Consider the following 18,522-nt stretch of genomic DNA (forward strand, 5'->3'; position numbering starts at 1 on the left):
TTATGACATATATGAGTAAAATATACAGTAACACCACCACAGAGGCCAAAAAGGAAGAAACAGAAGTATACTGTTGTAAAGTTATGCAATGTATGAAATTCTTGAATGTAGACTGTGATAAGTTAAACACTATTCTTTTTTTTTTTTTTGGTCAGAAAGAAAGAGAGAGAGAGCGCGAGCGAGCGCACACAAGCAGGGGGAGCAGCAGGCAGAGGGAGAAGAGACTCGATCCCAGGACACTGGGATCACGACCTGAGCCAAAGGAAGATGCTTAAACGACTGAGCCACCCAGGCATCCCAGTTAAACACTATACCTTAAACCCTAAAATAATCACTAATGTACGATAACAAAAAATTATAGCTAATAAGGCCATGAAGGAGATAAATGGGAATTTAAAAATAAAATTAAAAAGAGGAAAGATGGCTATAACGAATAGATAAGACAAAAGCACAAAAGATGGTAGATTTAAATCCATTAATATCAATAATTCCATTAAATATAAACAATATGAACACTGCCATTAAAAGATTCTCAAATTAAATACAAAAGGAAGGTGCTACTGATGAGGGAGCAAGAGGCTGGCTGAGGACAAAGCAAAAGCTGGCACCTTGCATTCCCTTTCCACCCACTCCCCTGGGTAATATGTGCGACATTCCTCAGGCACCCCTGACTGCCCTAAAAGAAAAACAAATAGTTAACTTGCAGAGATCACAATCCTGAAAGACAGGAGTCTCCCTTGGTTTACAAATGTCCTAGAGATTTACAACAAAGAAGCTATCTTAACAACAGCACAATTTCCAGAGGCAAATAACTCTGTTCCTCAAGCCCTAAATAAAGTTAAATTTCTTCTAAACCCAAATCTCACTAACAAGGACACTTGATAGGAGAAATGTGAAACTTTATCTCTAGATCTCCAAGATAGTGTCGAGAATCATTCCCAAGCATATGGCCCACTGATATACATCTAAAGGGTCTCACAAGAAGATTTTTACTACTAGTAATAAATAACCTTTCTCCCAACAACAGCTAGCCCCTCAAGGTCCTGGAGACCTTGCTTCCAAAATTCCTTAGAGACTAACATCATCCCCTTTGTCCTCACCTACCCAACTCCTGTGTATATAATCAGCCACTCCTCAGGATAGCGGGGCAGCAGCTCTTCCTGCCCATGGGTCCTGTCCCCCTTTAATAAACCACCATTTTGCACCAAAGATGTCTCAAGAATTCTTTCTTGGTCATCGGCTCCGGACCTCACCCCACCGAACCTCACCTAGGTTCTAGAACTTCATCACTACCATATGCTAAATATAAGAAATCAACTTTCTCCACAAAAACACAGGTAGGTTAAAAATAAAAGGATGGAGAAAGATATATCTAGCATGTTAACACTAATCAAAAGAAAGCTGAGGGGCACCTGGGTGGCTCAGTGGGTTAAAGCTGCTGCCTTCGGCTCAGGTCATGATCCCAGCGTCCTGGGATCTAGCCCCACATCGGGCTCTCTGCTCAGCAGGGAGCCTGCTTCCTCCCTTCTCTCTCTGCCTGCCTCTCTGCCTACTTGTGATCTGTCAAATAAATAAATAAAATCTTTAAATAAATAAATAAATAAATAAAAAGAAAGCTGAGATGACTATACAATATCAGAAAAGTAGACTTCAAAGAAAACTATCAGAAATATAAAAAATGTCATTTCAAAATGACAAAGGTATAAGTTCACTAAGAGGACACTACAATCCTAAATATTTATGTATCTAACACAGAGTATACGACTATATGAAGGGAAAATGACAGAACATCAAAGCCAAATCCCCAATTAGTCCTGAAGATTTTAATAGTCTTCTCTCAATAACTGATAAAACTGACATTGTAGTGTGCCAAGGGAGTGGTGTGGTGGTGAAGACAAACAGTAAACAAAGTAGTATATATTCAGAATGCCAGATGGAAAAAATGTATAAATTTGGAACTTCAGAGGGTATTAGGTTCTTGGACAAAAATAAAACAAGGTATCGAAAAAGGACAAAGAAGTGGGGAGGCATCCTCTTTTACTTAAGTTGTCCAGGGAACTCCTTGCTAATGAAGTGACATTTGAGCAGAAACCTGAAGCCAAGGGAATAAGCCATAAGGTTATCTAGGGGGAAATCATTTCAGGCAGAGGCAAAAGCCTTGAGGGAGCAGGAAATGCCTGGTGTATGGAGATGCAACAAGGAGGCCAGTATAGCTAGAGAGGAACTAACTAACCAGGAAGATCCAGGCAAGAGAGAAGACAGGAGGGAGCCAAATAATGTAGAGGTTTGTAAGTCCTTAAAGGACTCTAGTTTTTATCCTGAACGAGATGGGAAGTCATTAGAGAATTATGAAGAGTGACATGACCTGACTTACATTTCAAAAGATAAAAGTCTGATCCTTTTTTGAAAAACAGACTAAAGGAAAGCAAGGGCATGAAACCTGTTAGGAGGCTATTTTAATAACTGAAGTTAAGAGACGGCTAGAGGTGAAATCAGTCAGTCAGAGAAGGACAAATATCATATGATTTCACTCGTATGTGGAATTTAATAAGCAAAACAGTTGAACACAGGGGAAAGGAAGAAAAAGTAAAATAGGAGGAAAACAGAGAAGGAGGCAAACCAGAAGAAACTGTTAACTACAGAGACCTCAAACTGAGGGTTGCGGGAGGGGAGGTGGGTGGGGGATGGGCTAGTAGGGTGATGGGTATTAAGGAGGGCACTTGTGATGAACACTAGGCGTTGTATGTAAGTGATGAACCCATAAATTCTACTCCTGAAACCAATATTACACTAAATGTTAAGGAACTTGAATTTAAACAAGAACACAGAAGAAAAAAAAAGTAAAACTAATATAAATAAATAATAAAAATTAAATTAAAAAAATTTTTAGAAGACAAGGTGAAGGCTAGGGTGGTAGGTGTGGAGGTAGTAAGATGTGATTAGATTTGGGGTATATTTTGAAGGCAGAGTCAAATAATAGCAAATCCATTATTTGCTAATGGATTAGATATGGCATGTGAAAGAAAGTGACATGTTACGGTTGACTCCAAGGTTTTTGAGCTAAGCAACTATAGGATGAATTGACATTTTTTTGAAATGGGAAAAAATAAAGGAAAAACAAATTCAAGAGGTGCAAGGAGGAATTAAGAGTGTGGATTTGAAAAGTTAAGTTTCATATGCTTCCTGGGGCTAATAATACATTACATGTTAATAAAAAATTAAATAAAATAAAAAGTTTCATATGCCTATTATACATCCAAGTGGAGGTGTTGAGTAGGCAACAGATTATACAACTCTGTGGTGTATGTATATACAAACACACATGCATGTGCAAATATTTATGCACACAGATAGAAAAAGGCTCTAAAGGGGAAAACACCAAAATACTATGACTTGTCATCTCTGGAGAGTCGGATAATAGGTGACATTTATTTATTTGTTTGTTTGTTTGTTTTTGCCAAGTTTTGTAATTTTGCAACAATAAAGCTACATTAATTCTTTTTTTAAAGAGATTTTATTTCTTTATTTGACAGAGAGGGAGACCACAAGTAGGCAGAGAAGCAGGCAGAGAGTGAGAGGGGGAAGCAGGCTCCCCACTGAGCAGAGACCTCAATGTGGGGCTCGATCCCAGGACCCTGAGATCAAGCCCCAAGATGAAGGCAGAGGCTTAACCTACTGAGCTACCCAGGCGCACCAAAGCTACATTAATTCTTATCAGAAAACTTTTTTTTAATTTTGTTTTTAAAGAAAAAATTGAGTGTTTTGAAAATGAGAAAAGTAGAACTAACAGTTATATGAAAGAGAGGTCAGGATTAGATATCACACTTTTGAGATTTGGGCAATTGGGTCCTTCTCAAGAGAATATTAGGAATCTGGGGAGGAAGCTTAAGATGGGAATGAAAAGAAGTGAGGAGCAAAGTAATAACACAAACTTTAAGGAGAGCAAATATATAAGATAACAGAATCAGTACTCAAAAAGGAAGGGAGTGGGTTAAATCCAATCAATGAAATTTGAGTAGAGGAACGTTTCTAGACTTGAGTATAAAAAGTCATCTTTATGTTTGAACTGAATTCTGATAGCCTAAGTGAAAAAAAGAAAGGGCAATTCCAGTAGAGAAACCAGGATATAGAACAGATGTGAAATCATGATAGATAAAGAGAAAAATTACTGTTCCTAACAGCAAAACATGCCAGTGGAAGAGTGCATGATAAGGTTTAAGGTGGGCAGAAACTCACTTCAATCTTACGGGTTCACTTAGGCATTTTCAGCTTTATCCTGAAAGTGATAACCAGTAGAAGATAATAAATCACAGTCACAGACGGTTTTGGAACCAACACTTACATCGATGCAGAAGACAAACTTAAACGTAGGCAAAAGTGAAGAATGGAGATATGTCTGGGGACTCTTGTGGTAATCCAGGAGGAAAAGGATGGAGCCTAAACCAACATGGCAGTGCTAGGAATGAAGAAGTTGGGAGAGATGGACGTAACGTTAAGAAGCTATAATTTTCAGGGCACCCAGGTGGCTTAGTCGGTTAAGCATCTGCCTTCAGCTCAGGTCATGATCTCAGGTTTTTGGGATGGAGCCTCACATCTGGGCTCTCTGCTCAGCAGGAAGTCTTCTCCCTCTCACCCTCCCTCTGTGCGTGCTCTCTCAAATAAATAAAATCTTCAAAAAACTTTAAAAAAAATAAAAAATAGAAAAGAAGCTATAATTCTCTGTGATTGACTAAATTGGGAGGGGTGCACGAGAAGTTTCCGATAATTTCAAAGTTGCTGACTTTGGTGACTGAGTAATGGTACATTCACACTCAGGCAAACTATATAGAAGAAATAAATTTGGGAAAAAATAAGTTCAGTTTAGACTATGAGGTATCCAAGAAAAGATATCAGTGGGATGTGTGAATCTCAAGAAAGCAAAATGTTCCCGTTACCATATGTTAAGACTTGAGGTTCTGCAACCAGACAACCTGGGCTTGAATCTTCACAGTGGCACTTACTAGCTGTGTGACCTTGAGCAAATTATGGTAATTTCTGAGCCTTGGTTATCTCCCTTACAAAATGAGGTAACAAGAGTAACAACTTCATAGAGTTATTATAAGGATTAAATGAGATAAGACATCTAACCCACTCAGAACAGTTTGCATACAACAAGCATTCAATAAATGTTAATTCTCTCTGTGTATACTTCTATATGAACCCTACACCCAGCCTTGGACCTCTACCCTCCTGCAAGAATGACCCAGGAATTGAACCTAATACAAACTTTCAAACTGCCAACAAAATAAATAGAAACTTTCAAGGTCTTCTGGTTCTCTGGAATTCACATATGTTAACTTGGACCCTGAATTCATAAGGAAGAATTTAATAAACCCCAATTAAAATGAAATAAAAAAGTGAACAACAACAGAGAACAAACACAAGGATGAAGAAACACATTATTTCCAGCAGTAATGAGTTAGTAAATAAATGCTTCTATCATTACAACGAAATGCAGGTATGAGTAGAAAAAGATATCAAATCAGCATTTTTTAATTTGTTTATATCAAAAGTAAATTGAACTAGTGGCTAGGACACAGTTTGTCATTAAATTATCTAGTTAGTTATATTAAATCTGTATCATTCACTCAATTAAAGCCCACATATGGGAACATCACTATTAGAGAATCAAGTCTCATTAAAAACTACTAAATATAAGGACTGAGATATTTTTATACCTCTTTTCGCATTCCATAGTTTGTTTTGGCTTGTTTCTTGGGACAGAAGTTGAATGATTAAGAATCCTAGAAGTAAATCAATATATTAATTCCAAAATACATTAAAGAGAAAAGTATTTACACATGATATAAAAGATCTCCATAATAAACTGCATCTGGTCCATGAAGATCTCTGCTAGAAAACAATGTTTATATATTATTTAGATCTAATGTCCATGGCTATTATGAAGGAATGAAGCTCACCAACTCCTCCACACATCTTCTTTTATAAACCTTTTCTCGAGGCCTGGATATCTTCTAACCATACTATTGCCCTCTGTCCATCTAACTTTTGGCTGACACAGAAAATAAAGAGATGCAGATTGTTTAGGTGCCATCATGACTGATTTCATTTTCCCAGCACAGCAAATGACACGAGTTATGTTGATGGAACAGATGACCATTTTGCCAAAAGCCAAATAACAAGTCTTAATTCTAAATGTAAAGCCATGTTAAAGTTCAATTCTTTAAAAAGTTTATCAAACTTTTAAGACCCAAATGAAATGCTATTTGTAGAAAACAAAAAGAAAAAGAATGATAAACCATCATGAGAGAACTCTTACCCATATTTTTATAGAATTCTAAGTATTAATCTGAAAGTCAAAAGTAATGAATTAATAACTTTCTTTCACATAACTCATTAAAATATTTAAGAGTTCTTAATATTTATTTACTCTAGATTTAAATATAACTTCTCAATTTTAAAGTTTAGTCTTATAAGGAATAAAATATGTCTTTTATTCAAAAACCTTTGGATGTCAACTATCAAAACACGGAGGAGAAAATAATTTAAAATTAAAACTACATATTTACTACTAAAAGATATTGTAAGCTAAAGTTCGTAATTTCAGAAAGATGGTTAACCTAAAGAAACCAATTTCCATTAGCCAGGTTTCCTCACTAGCTTGGATGGATTAAAGCCTCCCTAGGAGGAAATCACAGTGAGGAGCCAAGGGCAAGTATCACAGGCAAAGCATGTAGCTTTGTACCAACAATTTTGGAATTGACAACACCTTTATTCTTCTTACTATGGACATATACTAAAATTGCACTTAATCCTGAAATGCAAAAGAACTAAGGTAAAAAAATATCTAGGACTATTAGGAAGAAATAGGTTCTTAAAGAGTGATTTTTAAAAAGGAGATGTAACAGTAAGAACTGTCCTGAGGGGTGAATGTCAGAACTGTCCTGAGGGGGAGGTGAGGGATCAAACTACAACGCCCTCGGTATGGTAAATTCTAAATTCTAATCAAGCAACACTTATTAGCATTGTGATTACTGATGTGTATAAATCATACTGGAACAGAAAAACAAAGTTGGGATCCACTTACCTATAAAAGGTATTTTATACACTTGAGAATTCCCCTATGTAAACATTTGTTTGTACATGGATATTTAATGTTTCATTCGTGATACTCAAAGTTAAAATAAACACCTACATTATCTAAATATCTATTCTAGATTATTAACACATTTCCCTAACCCAGTTACTAGTACTGTATTTTAAGTAAATGACTATAAAATTCAGCTGCACCAACCTGGCCCCTTAATACTTAAGGCTTCCATAAACTCTAGATACCTTGATGCATGTCCTGCGCTTCTGGTCCTCTGGAAGAATTTTTCACTGAATGATGCTCTATAACACAAAGGCCTCCATCTGTATTCACATTTCCCGTACATCAACCAAATCAAAAGATGGGAGAAGTAAGATGTTTTGGGAGAGGACAGGGAAGTCATTAGTAAAGCAAGCAGAAAAGAAAGAATGGATAGATTTTAAGGGTTGAGAGAACGACCTAATTAGTTATAACAAGCTAGAGGTTAACATGATGCCCCTCAAACTGAAATATTCATATATATGATAAGAAAAAAAAATCACATGAAATAGGGTATGTATATAATTTCTATCATTCTAAACCAAAATAACAAACTTCTCAAAATGTGATTTTCCTTTCCATGATCCTTAATTATACTTCAATATGACTTTTCAGAATTACTTTTTTATTTAGCCATATTACAGAGTACTAAGAAGCACATCTTTCCATAATAAGTGAAAACTCTCAGGACACACTTAACAGCAAATAAAATCATTATTAAAAAGAAAGACATAATAGAAAATACTATACAAGTTAGCAGGAATGAAAATGCAATGGGAACCAGTCAACTGAAGTTATTCATTGCAAAAGCCCATATATATTGTAATCCTCTCTTTATGACGATAACCACACAAATTTTAAGAAGCCAGATAAACATCAACTTATTCAGCCACATAAGAATATCTGTAAAAGAAAATGAATAGGGGGGGGGTGCCTGGGTGGCTCAGTCGTTAAGCAGCTGCCTTCAGCTCAGGTCATGATCCCAGGGTCCTGGGATAGAGGCCCACATCGGGCTCCCTGCTCAGCAGGAAGCCTGCTTCTCCCTCTCCTGCTCCCCCTGCTTATGTTCCCTCTCTCGCTGTCTATCTCTGTCAAACAAACAAATAAAATCTTAAAATAAAAGAAAGAAAGAAAGAAAATGAACAGGGGGCACCTGGGTGGCTCAGTCACTTAAGTGTCCAACTCTTGATTTCAGCTCAGGTCTTGATCTCAGGGCCATGTAAAGCCCCAAGTTGGGCTCCATGCTCAGTGCAGAGCCTGCTTGAGACTCTCTCCCTCCCTCTCCCTCTGCCCCTCCCCCGAAAATAAAAAAATTCTTAAAAAAAAAAAAAAAAAGAAGGGGCGCCTGGGTGGCTCAGTGGGTTAAAGCCTCTGCCTTCAGCTCAGGTCATGATCCCATCGGGCTCTCTGCTCAGCAGGGAGCCTGCTTCCTCCTCTCTCCTCTCTCTCTGTCTGCCTCTCTGCCTACTTGTGATCTCTGTCTGTCAAATAAATAAATAAAATCTTTAAAAAAAAAAAAGAACAGTAGCTATTTCTCTAATAATTAGATAAGAGTGTTGGTGGACATTTGAAAAATTGCTAAATAATTTAGAATAGAACAATTAAGGTAATTTTTTAAGATGATAGTTTTTTTTAATTTTCCAAATTACAGTGAAGATTAAAACCTTGCAGAATAGCTATTTTTAATATAGGGAGCTTCACTGATTCAGAGGGACTTCAATACACCCAAATAAAAGTAGAAATAATCCAGTACTTTAAAAAGGGGGTAAAGATTAGCTTCTAAATACTCAACGTAAACTGTCAAAACAAAGTAGCTTAATCTATGCATCTCACACAAAGAGGGAGCAGTCTTCTAAAAACTGGCCTTCAGACTTTGAACACTTGTGAGTTATCTACTTGATAGCTTATTTCATCTCCTTTCCCACCCTTTTTCACTATTATTCTGTGCAATACTCTCTTGCTTTTTTCCTAGGGTAGTTTTTTTAAAGAATAAAAGACACCTTTAAGAATAGTATGAACTGGGGCGCCTGGGTGGCTCAGTGGGTTAAAGCCGCTGCCTTCGGCTCAGGTCATGATCCCAGCATCCTGAGATCGAGCCCCACATCGGGCTCTCTGCTCAGCAGGGAGCCTGCTTCCTCCCTTCTCTCTCTGCCTGCCTCTCTGCCTACTTGTGATCTGTCAAATAAATAAATAAAATCTTTAAAAAAAAAAAAAAAGAATAGTATGAACTAAACAATTGGCAAAGTTGCCTTAAGAAAATGATCACTGATTTCATTCTAAGCAGTTTTTTAATTGCCTTTAATTTGCGAGTACATGCATGGCTTATTTCAGTTGATAGCTAACACTACATTCACCTTCAACTAGTAGCTAGCTAAAGAAGAGTTAAGTAGCATACAGTCAGAGGAGGAGTTCTAGGTGGTACTTTCCGATATGCGTGGGTAATTTTACTCCACATAAATCATTTTAAATCAAGACAATAAACAAAAACATTATAATAACTGTTAAAACCTTAAGTGAAATGTTATAACTCCTGATTTAGAATTTAATCTTATTTTGTTTTAATATTTTATTGATTTATTACTTAGAGAGAGAAAAATGCACATAAACAGGGGGCAGGGCAAAGGGAGAGGAGAAAGAATTTCAAGCAGACTCCACCCTGAGCACGGAGGCTGATGCAGGGCTTGATCTCACGACCCTGAGATCACGACCTGAGCCAAAATCAAGAGATGGGCACTTAGCCGACAGAGACACACAAGCATCCCTGACTTGCAATTTTAAATAGCATTTCAGATTTTTCATTAATAAAATTGGAATCAAAAGCACAATACGGTGTGAAAGAGAAAGGTACAATTAACATCAAATCCTCTAAGGGATGGATATATCTTTATAGAAGATTACTTTTGATTTTTTTGGACTCACTCAAATCAAGTACTGTAATAGCAAACAAAAATTTTAATTATCTGCATCTAAGAGATGTGAGCAACAGCAACATATTTTAGAAGAAGAGAAGAGATTATTTAGTGGAGAAAATCAGCATACAAAACTTCTGAGATCAGCTTAAGTTCAGCCATTAACAGAAGAGAACTGGCCAAGGAACTAATTTAAATTGTCTATAAATTACAGATTTTTTAAAAGTAAAATGTGCTCCTAACATTATGACCAGATATCATAAATATTTTAAGGCCTTCCAAAATAAGACATAATTATTACATTAATGCCACCGCATCAAAAGATCTGTATCCATGCGTGCTAACGTCTGAAATGGCTGGTGAAGAGAAACAGCAGATATAGAGAAATTAATTTTGCATACATCCAAAAAAATAACAAGTTATTCAGAATGAACATAACTAAATTAATGGTTCCTATTAGCTTTAAATTTGTTAACCTCATCTTCAAGCAATCAATTAACTAATAACAGTATTACTGAGTACCTACCATGTACAAGGCACAGTGCTAGGTGTTATTTTTTACAGATGACAAAACTATCACAAAAATAAAACCTACAAAACATCATTTCATATTGTTTCTAAACCAAAAAGAATAATTCAAGTTATAGGAAGACAAGAAAAATAGTAGAAAACTGAAAAATATAGAAATGATATATATGACATTGTTAAAGTCTAAAATTATGCCCTCCAATACTATTTTTAACATAATCAGAGAAATAAATATTGCTGTGGGTTCTTTTAAAATCAGTGTTCTCTGCTCATAATGATAAATACAATCATTTCAACTAATGGGTAGAAGAGACAGAAACTTAACTATTTTTTAAGCTACATAGAGCAGGTGGTGGCTTTCTTCATAAACCTCTTAAACCATGGGGATGACCAATACTTTGATTATACTGGAGGGAGAAAAACATACATAACCTCACAAGTAGCCAATATAAAAAAAGGCCCATTAGAAATGAATGATAGGAAAAGATCAGAAAATAAATTTCAGAGAAAAGGGTTACAGAAAGTTATGGTAGAAGAAAAATGTGAACTGGGAATGAGGATACATTAGATACAGAAGGAATAAAGAGGAGTGATATTTTCTAGTATGGTATTTAATTCTATAAATGTAGTAGTTGCACAAAAAAGGATAATCAGTAATTATCAAAAAATACAGTGGCCCTTAAAAACAGACATTTGCAATTTGATAAGTTTCAATAGTAATCATTTTTCAAAGCATATCTAAAAGCAAATGCCAGTGTACTTAAATTTTTAATGTTCCAAAACATGGTCATGTGACCCACAAACATTTATTGTTTTGGTTAAGAGAAGCAAAGTACTTATTAGCTACCCGTGATAAATTTAACAAAATTATTCTTTTAATTTTCTCAAAACAAAAAAACACTCAAATCTCCTTTATTATTTCAAAACTATAAATATAGTACTCTCAGTACATGAAGACGGCATAATAGCTGACCCTCAGCAGCACAGAGAACTTCTGTATTAAAAATGGACTTGCACTGATTCTATAGTCATTCATACATCTTCCTTATTACCAATGGCATGTAAGGAAAGCCTAGCCAGAGGGAAAAATCGTCACTGACCAAGGAACACACCAAAGTGAACCTGTGACCTCCAAATCATCATGCTGATTTAATCAACCATTATAAAGTTCCATTCAATTTTAAGGAGTTTACACATATCCCAAGTAATCTGGAATCTGATAAAAAGTGCACTACATACACATGACATGTACTTAGGGGGTAACACTTATAATGTATCTGTTATTGTGAGCTAAAATGAATATCAACAAATAAATCAGTTATTATTATTTAGCACACAAAAATAAAAGAGATACCTACACAATAATTAAATAAAATGACTGTGAATATAAAGTATATGTCAATTGTGTACATTAACTTTACACTTCTCTCCTAATTATTCCCTATTGTCTTTTAGTAGTTAGTCCCTTGACATAGATCTTAAGATGGTCCTATTGTTTACTGGAAACTTCATTTGATAATCTTTGAATAATCACTTAATGATTATAAAGTCTACCTATTTAAATCTCATTACTGAAAAAATACCTGTTCTTCTGCTCTTGCTGCAATAACTGAGCGGCTATTTTCCTCAAATCAGTTACTTCCTTCAAATCGTCATCCTCTTCCTCTGCAAGTAACTGTTCTTTCCCAAGTCTGAAAGGTGACACAAACATGGTTATCCAAAATGTAAGGCAGATGATATTTTATGCCAGCTACCTGAAACAGAAACTACTTTTTCATTTCTAACATCATGTAAAAAGCTAAAATCCTAATGTCCTTGTATTTAAAACATTAAAATAAGGAATAAGGAATATTTAAGGAATATGAAAACATATCTATCTTCTATTCAATGTGAAATGTACCATACTGGTGATATTAATATAATTAATGGCTAACAAAGTAAACTGTATTACCATTTTGTAATTTCTTATAATTTAACAATGCATACTCCCCAGTCTTGAGTGTAATAAGAACTGCAAAGCTCTAATATGCCTGTCTTTATAAATATCAAATGCTATGAAAATTTTACTAAACCACCCTACTTTTATCAGTTTATTCATCATAATGTTAAAATTCTCCATGTAAAATGTTTGAGTAGAAGAAATGCAAAATAGGTACAAGTAAGACTGGTAAATTTGCAGGAAAATGCTCATTACAATACATAATTTTTAATCATTCATAAAGAACAAAGGAATTTTTAAGTAAGTTGTTCTCCAAACTCTAGTAATTTTATCCCAAAAGTATTTCATTTAAAACAAAGTATCAAATCCTAAGACTTTGTATCTTGACCATATCTTATATGCCACTGTGATACTCAGGTTAATACAACTGTCTTCATGAGATAAGATGAGAAAGTAAGAGAAAAATGAAATATAAAGAGTACAAAACAAAGCAATGTACCACCTCATGGGGTACCAAAGGTGACTAATTCATAACTGATTAAAAAGTTACCAGTGAGGTCATTTGGAGCAAGCACAATGTAGAGAAAAGAGAAAAGCTTAGGGATCAGAGAGAGTTACATTCACACCCTAGGTTCTAGTGGACACTATCTAAGTGGTTCTAGGCAAAAAACTTTAGAGGCTCCAAGCTTCCCCCTTCCTTATCTGTAAAAATAGAAACAGTATCAACCCTGTAGGATTTAGAAAAGATTAAATAAGAAACATGAAGGGCATCTGGCTGGCTCAGTTGGAAGAGCATATGACTGTTGATCGTGGGGTCATGAGGTTGAGTCCCATGTTGAGTACAGAAATTAAATAAATAGAACTTAAAAAAAAAAAATCTTAGGGGCACCTGGCTAGCTCAGTTGGAAAAGCATGCTACTCTTGATCTCAGGGTTATGAGTTCCAGCCCCATGTTGGGTGTACAGACTGCTAAAGAAAAATGTTTAAACTGTAAAAAAAAAAATTTTTTTTAATAAAAATAAATAAGAAACACAGGAAAGTACATAGCACAGATCCTGGTACATGGCAGGTATTCAACAAATGACCCTTCCTTCCTTTCTACAGCTACGAAGCAACTTGAAGGAGTGACTAAATATGGCAAGTCATATTCCAGCATTTCATAAGATAAATGATACAGAAAAGATCCAAAGCGGAATGATTTTAATAAAATACATAGATAAATACCCATAAAATTACTATAACCAGCCTGGTGAAATGGAAAGTGTATTAGACCAAGAGTTGGAAGACCTGAGTTCCAGACACTTGAAACTACAGGTCTGTTTCCTTACTGACTAAATGATGCAAAAAAAAAAAAAAAAAAAAAAAAAAAAAAATCACCTATTTTAGAGTTGCTAAAGAGCTCAAATGAAGCAATGTATGTGAAAATACAGTCTTCCTCGGTAATAATAATAGGAGAATTACACTTCTGGGAGGCAGGGGAAATGTATATACTACACTCAGCTTAACTGCTTACTATAATTTTCAGTTTAATTGAGGAATGCAGACAAATGAAGTAGTTATAAATTAATTATCTGAACAGGTAAATGAACCAAAAATTAAATTTTTTCAAAGTACTCTCAAGTAGGAATACCTAACAAATATTTCATGTATAAGTAACATTTCAATTTGAGAATTCCTATATGCTTACCTTTTTTCATCTCCCAATTCTTCATTTTTCTGAGATTTCTCAGGACCTTTTTCTTTCCCCTTATATAAAAGAAAGTTATAATTTTAAATCTACATGGTATACCTTCATGAGATCAAGGAAAGTATGCTATTAGTATTTGTTCAAAGTTTTCTTTACCTTAAGGAAAGAGACATATGATCCAATATGTGCATCTCCTTGTTCAGGAACTGCTACATCTTCTGTGTTGGGGTCAATAAAATCATATACCTCTTGGTCTAATTACAGATTAATATTTGTTAGAAAATATAAATAGTAAACAGTGTACTTTCATACTGTATTGTTTAGAATAATAGTCTATTTTTTCAATAAAAGAACTGGCTGAAGATTCTAAAATTTTTCAAAATGCATTTTTAATAAGAGCAATATACATGAAATAAAAATAGCAGGTACCATATGAATTACCTTTCTGAGAATCAGGTTTACTTCCTATTGAGTGACTGTCATTTCTTGACGTCTGCTCTTTATTTGATTCTGAGACTTGAGAGTGAAGGCTTATTGTGTCATCATCTGATGGCTGAAAGGAATAAGCACAAAGTACAAATGAGGCATTTTAAACACAGAAGAGGATTAAGTTGTCTTAATTCAGCATAATAGAATATCTGCTTTACATCTCCAGTTCTCAAACCAAAAAATATTATGGTAAGATTTACTGCTCTGCTTCTAAAAATGTGCATGTCCTTTTTTCATCTGAAGTCATAAAATGTAATGATATTTTTTAAGCAAAGTAAATCAAGTGTATACAAGTGTCTACATATTTCAAAACTCTAACAAATTTTTAAAATAAAATAGATAAAGACTCACTTCCGTTGTAGATAATCGTTTCTCTCCATTATCACTTCCAATTCCAGAGTCAGGGCCATGATTTTTATTTGGATAAAAGTCTTCCATACTATGGAAATAGAAATTCTAAGGGCAATTAGGGTTTTCTTCTTAAATAAATACAGACTTGACCTAAAATTTCCCTAGGTAATACAGAATATACTCTCTTGATGTCTAAGATCCTTAAGGGAAAATATCAGAAATCTTCCTATAAAATATTTTACTTATATACCTCATGTAATATTTTCCCTGCATGTGCTCTGTTGTAAAGTGTCAATTTTGGGGGCATATGGGTGGCTCAGTCAGCTAAGTGTCTGACTCTTGGTTTTAGCTCAGGTCAGGATCTCAGGCTTGTGGGATCCAGCCCTGCATCAGGTTCCACACTCAGCAGGGAGTCTGCTTTAGATTTCTTCCCCCTCTCTCTCTCCCTCCGCCTCTGCTCCTTCCCCCATCCAGAACCTGTGTGTGCATGCACATGCCCTCTCTCTCTAAAAAAAAATAAATAAAATCTGTAAAGTGTCAACTGTTAACAATACCTATTACTTCTCCTGAGAGAAACAGAAAAGCAGAGAGTCCTGCTAGAAAATAACCTTAATGAAAGAGCTTTCTATTTTTCTGGTTTAACACATTTCACCATAGAACGTTGAAATATTTTTTAACTTCAATTCATAGTTTCTTCATTAGCTCCAAAAATAAGCTTTAGCTTTATAAATAATGCCTATCTGAAAATTAAGAGAAAATGCAAAAAAAAAAAAAAAAAAAAAAAAAGAGAGAGAGAGAGGAAAAGAAAGTCAGCAAAGAATTGAATAAGCAATTGTTTTGGTATGAGGATAGAGCTATCCTTGCAAATTTCTGAATTACACAACAGTATGCCACCCAGGCTGCAAAGTATTTTTCACTTTACTTTGCAATTTACATACATGCAAACTTGCATACACTCTATACAGACCATTTTTTATGTGCCAGGAATTAGGCTAAGTGCTTTAAAGGTGACACCTCAGGGCACCTGGGTGGCTCAGTGGGTTAAGCCTCTGCCTTCAGCTCAGGTCATGATCCCAGCATCCTGGGATGGAGCCCTGCATCGGGCTCTCTGCTCAGCGGGAAGCCTGCTTCCTCCTCTCTCTCTGCCTGCCTCTCTGCCTACTTGTAATCTCTATCAAATAAATAAACAAAATTTAAAAATAAATAAATAAAATAAAGGTGACACCGCATATATGTCTTGTTTAAATTCTAGCACGTTGGTGTTTTCTTTTTGCAGGTGAGGAAACAGGCCAGGACGGATTGAACAAGTTACCCAATGACCTGCAATTTACGAATGGCAATTTAAATTTGATCCCAAGAATCTAACACTAAAGTCTCTGATCTTAATCACTATGCTATATTTCTTCCCCAAATACTGATATGCACACATTCCAGGAGTGTATCAATAAATTCAGGTAAGCAACTACCAAGTAAGTGTCAGGCACTATGCTGAATGCTTGAAATGAAATGAGGTGAATTTAAAAATGTTTGACCTCAAAGGGCTCTCAGCCCAGAGAGGAAGTATGTATATATATTTGAAGACTATGACAAAGGCAAATATAAAGTACTATGAGAAAAGAGAAATCAATTCTTGTTAAGTTTAGGAAAGGCCTCACCCAAGAATGTGGCATTTGAGCTTAGTCTTGAAGGATAAAGAGAGGCAATACTTGCTGGCATTTATTGAGTGTCTACACTGTATTAGCTAATGTGTCAGGTACACATCGTATCTTATTTATAATCCTTACACTCTACAATTTATGCATTATTTCTTTTTACAATTGAGGATAATGAAGCTTAACTTTATGGGGGGAAAGATGGGGGAGCGGGAAATGGAGAAGCAGGCTTCCTGCTGATCAGGGAACCCGATGCAGGGCTCATCCCAGGACTCTGGGATCATGACCTGAGCCAAAGGCAGATGCTCAACTGACTGAGCCACCCAGGTGCCCTGAAAAATGTAACATTTACTGAATATCATTTCTTGAACTAGTTGCCACACACACATTTAATTCTCACAACAAGCTTATGAAGTGGGCATTGTTAACACTTTAAATAAACAGGCTCAGAAAGATTAAATAATTTACAGTCTACAGTGGAATTAAGAAGTTAAACCATGATTAGAAGCAAAATCCATCTGACGCCACTGCACAATAATATATCCATGTACTATACTAAAATATATGTGTATTTGTAATAGTTGACAATGATAGTCATAAGCTATTTATTGAGGAATTGTTTTGGTAAGGCATTGTGTTAAGTACTCTACATACATTATTTAATTTAATCCTGGCAGCATCCATGTGATTATTTTCCCTTTTACATATAAGAAAACTAAGGACTAAAGACCTTATGACACAAGGACATAAAGTTACCAAGAGGTGGAGAAGGACTTCATGGGCATTTATGCCTAACTCCAAAAGTTGATATGCTTAACTACTATAATGCTTACCTATGTAGAATAAGAATTTACAAAACAGTCAAGGTATGCAAGGCTCTATTAATCTGCACTATTCTATATAGTAGCCACTAGCCATCATATATAGTTACTGAGCACTTGAAATGTGGCTAGTCTAAATTGAAATGTGCTATAAACAAAAAATACACACCAGATTTAAATGATGTAATAGAAAGAAAAAGAACATGAAGTACCTTACTAACATTTTATAAGAAATATAAGTTGTAATGATATTTTGGATATACTGGGTTAAATAACATTACTTTTTTAAGAATCTTATTTATTTATTTGTCAGAGAGAGAACACAAGCAGGGGGAGCAGCAGGCAGAGAGAGAAGGAGAAGCAGGCTCCCCACTAAGCATGGAGCCTGATGCGGGATGTGGGACTCAATCCCAGGACCGTGGGATCATAAACTGAGCTGAAGGCAAATGCTTAACTGACTGAGCCACCCAGGCATCCCTAAATAACATACTATTAAAATTAATTTCATCTGTTTCATTTTTACTTTTTTTAATGGATTATAAGAAAATGCAAAACTACATATGTAGCTTATATTACATTTCTATTGGATATCATTGTTAGAGACCATCTCCAAAATATGTCTCAGTCCTGTCCACTCCTTTTCATCACTACTACAGTCACCCTGTTTAAGACCCCTTGATCTCTTGGAAGTACTTTAAAACTCAACTAGTCCCTGTGCTTCTGCTTTTGTTTATTTCCAATCTATTCTCCTTACAAGAGCCAAAATACCTCCTTTTAAAAACATAAATCGGATCATTCCCCTGCCTATAACTGTCCACCGACTTATGGTTGTACTACAAGTAAAATTCAAACCCCTTACCACAGTTCCAGAGCACCCACATGACTTGAGCCCTGACTATTTCTCCAAAATCAACTTGTATATCCATACCCTTCAGCGACTCTGCTCCAATCATGCTGACCTTTCAGCAGTTTCTTTAACATACCAAGTTTCTTCCTAACTTAAGGCCTTAGCACATG

At 35.4% G+C, this 18,522-nt stretch overlaps 1 protein-coding gene across 6 annotated transcripts in view; it reads right to left on the reverse strand.

The window, feature by feature from the left end:
* The window catches only part of LRCH2 (leucine rich repeats and calponin homology domain containing 2), a gene marked incomplete at its 5' end in the record, with an annotated part of 95,270 nt that overhangs the window by 37,235 nt on the left and 39,513 nt on the right, over positions 1-18,522 (reverse strand). For 2 of the 6 annotated variants that reach the window (XM_080795396.1, XM_080795397.1), the window contains 7 exons: positions 5,718-5,783; positions 7,336-7,413; positions 12,150-12,257; positions 14,193-14,251; positions 14,349-14,446; positions 14,634-14,745; positions 15,033-15,120. In XM_080795396.1, coding sequence (XP_080651522.1) covers positions 5,718-5,783; positions 7,336-7,413; positions 12,150-12,257; positions 14,193-14,251; positions 14,349-14,446; positions 14,634-14,745; positions 15,033-15,120 — 609 coding nt within the window. The remainder of the gene's footprint in view (positions 1-5,717; positions 5,784-7,335; positions 7,414-12,149; positions 12,258-14,192; positions 14,252-14,348; positions 14,447-14,633; positions 14,746-15,032; positions 15,121-18,522) is intronic. The other 4 variants (XM_080795399.1, XM_080795398.1, XM_080795401.1 and 1 more) reach the window with 2 other exon arrangements.

The sequence above is a fragment of the Martes martes genome (assembly GCF_963455335.1).
Source record: "Martes martes genome assembly, chromosome: X".
In the NCBI taxonomy this organism is placed as follows: Eukaryota; Metazoa; Chordata; class Mammalia; order Carnivora; family Mustelidae; genus Martes; species Martes martes.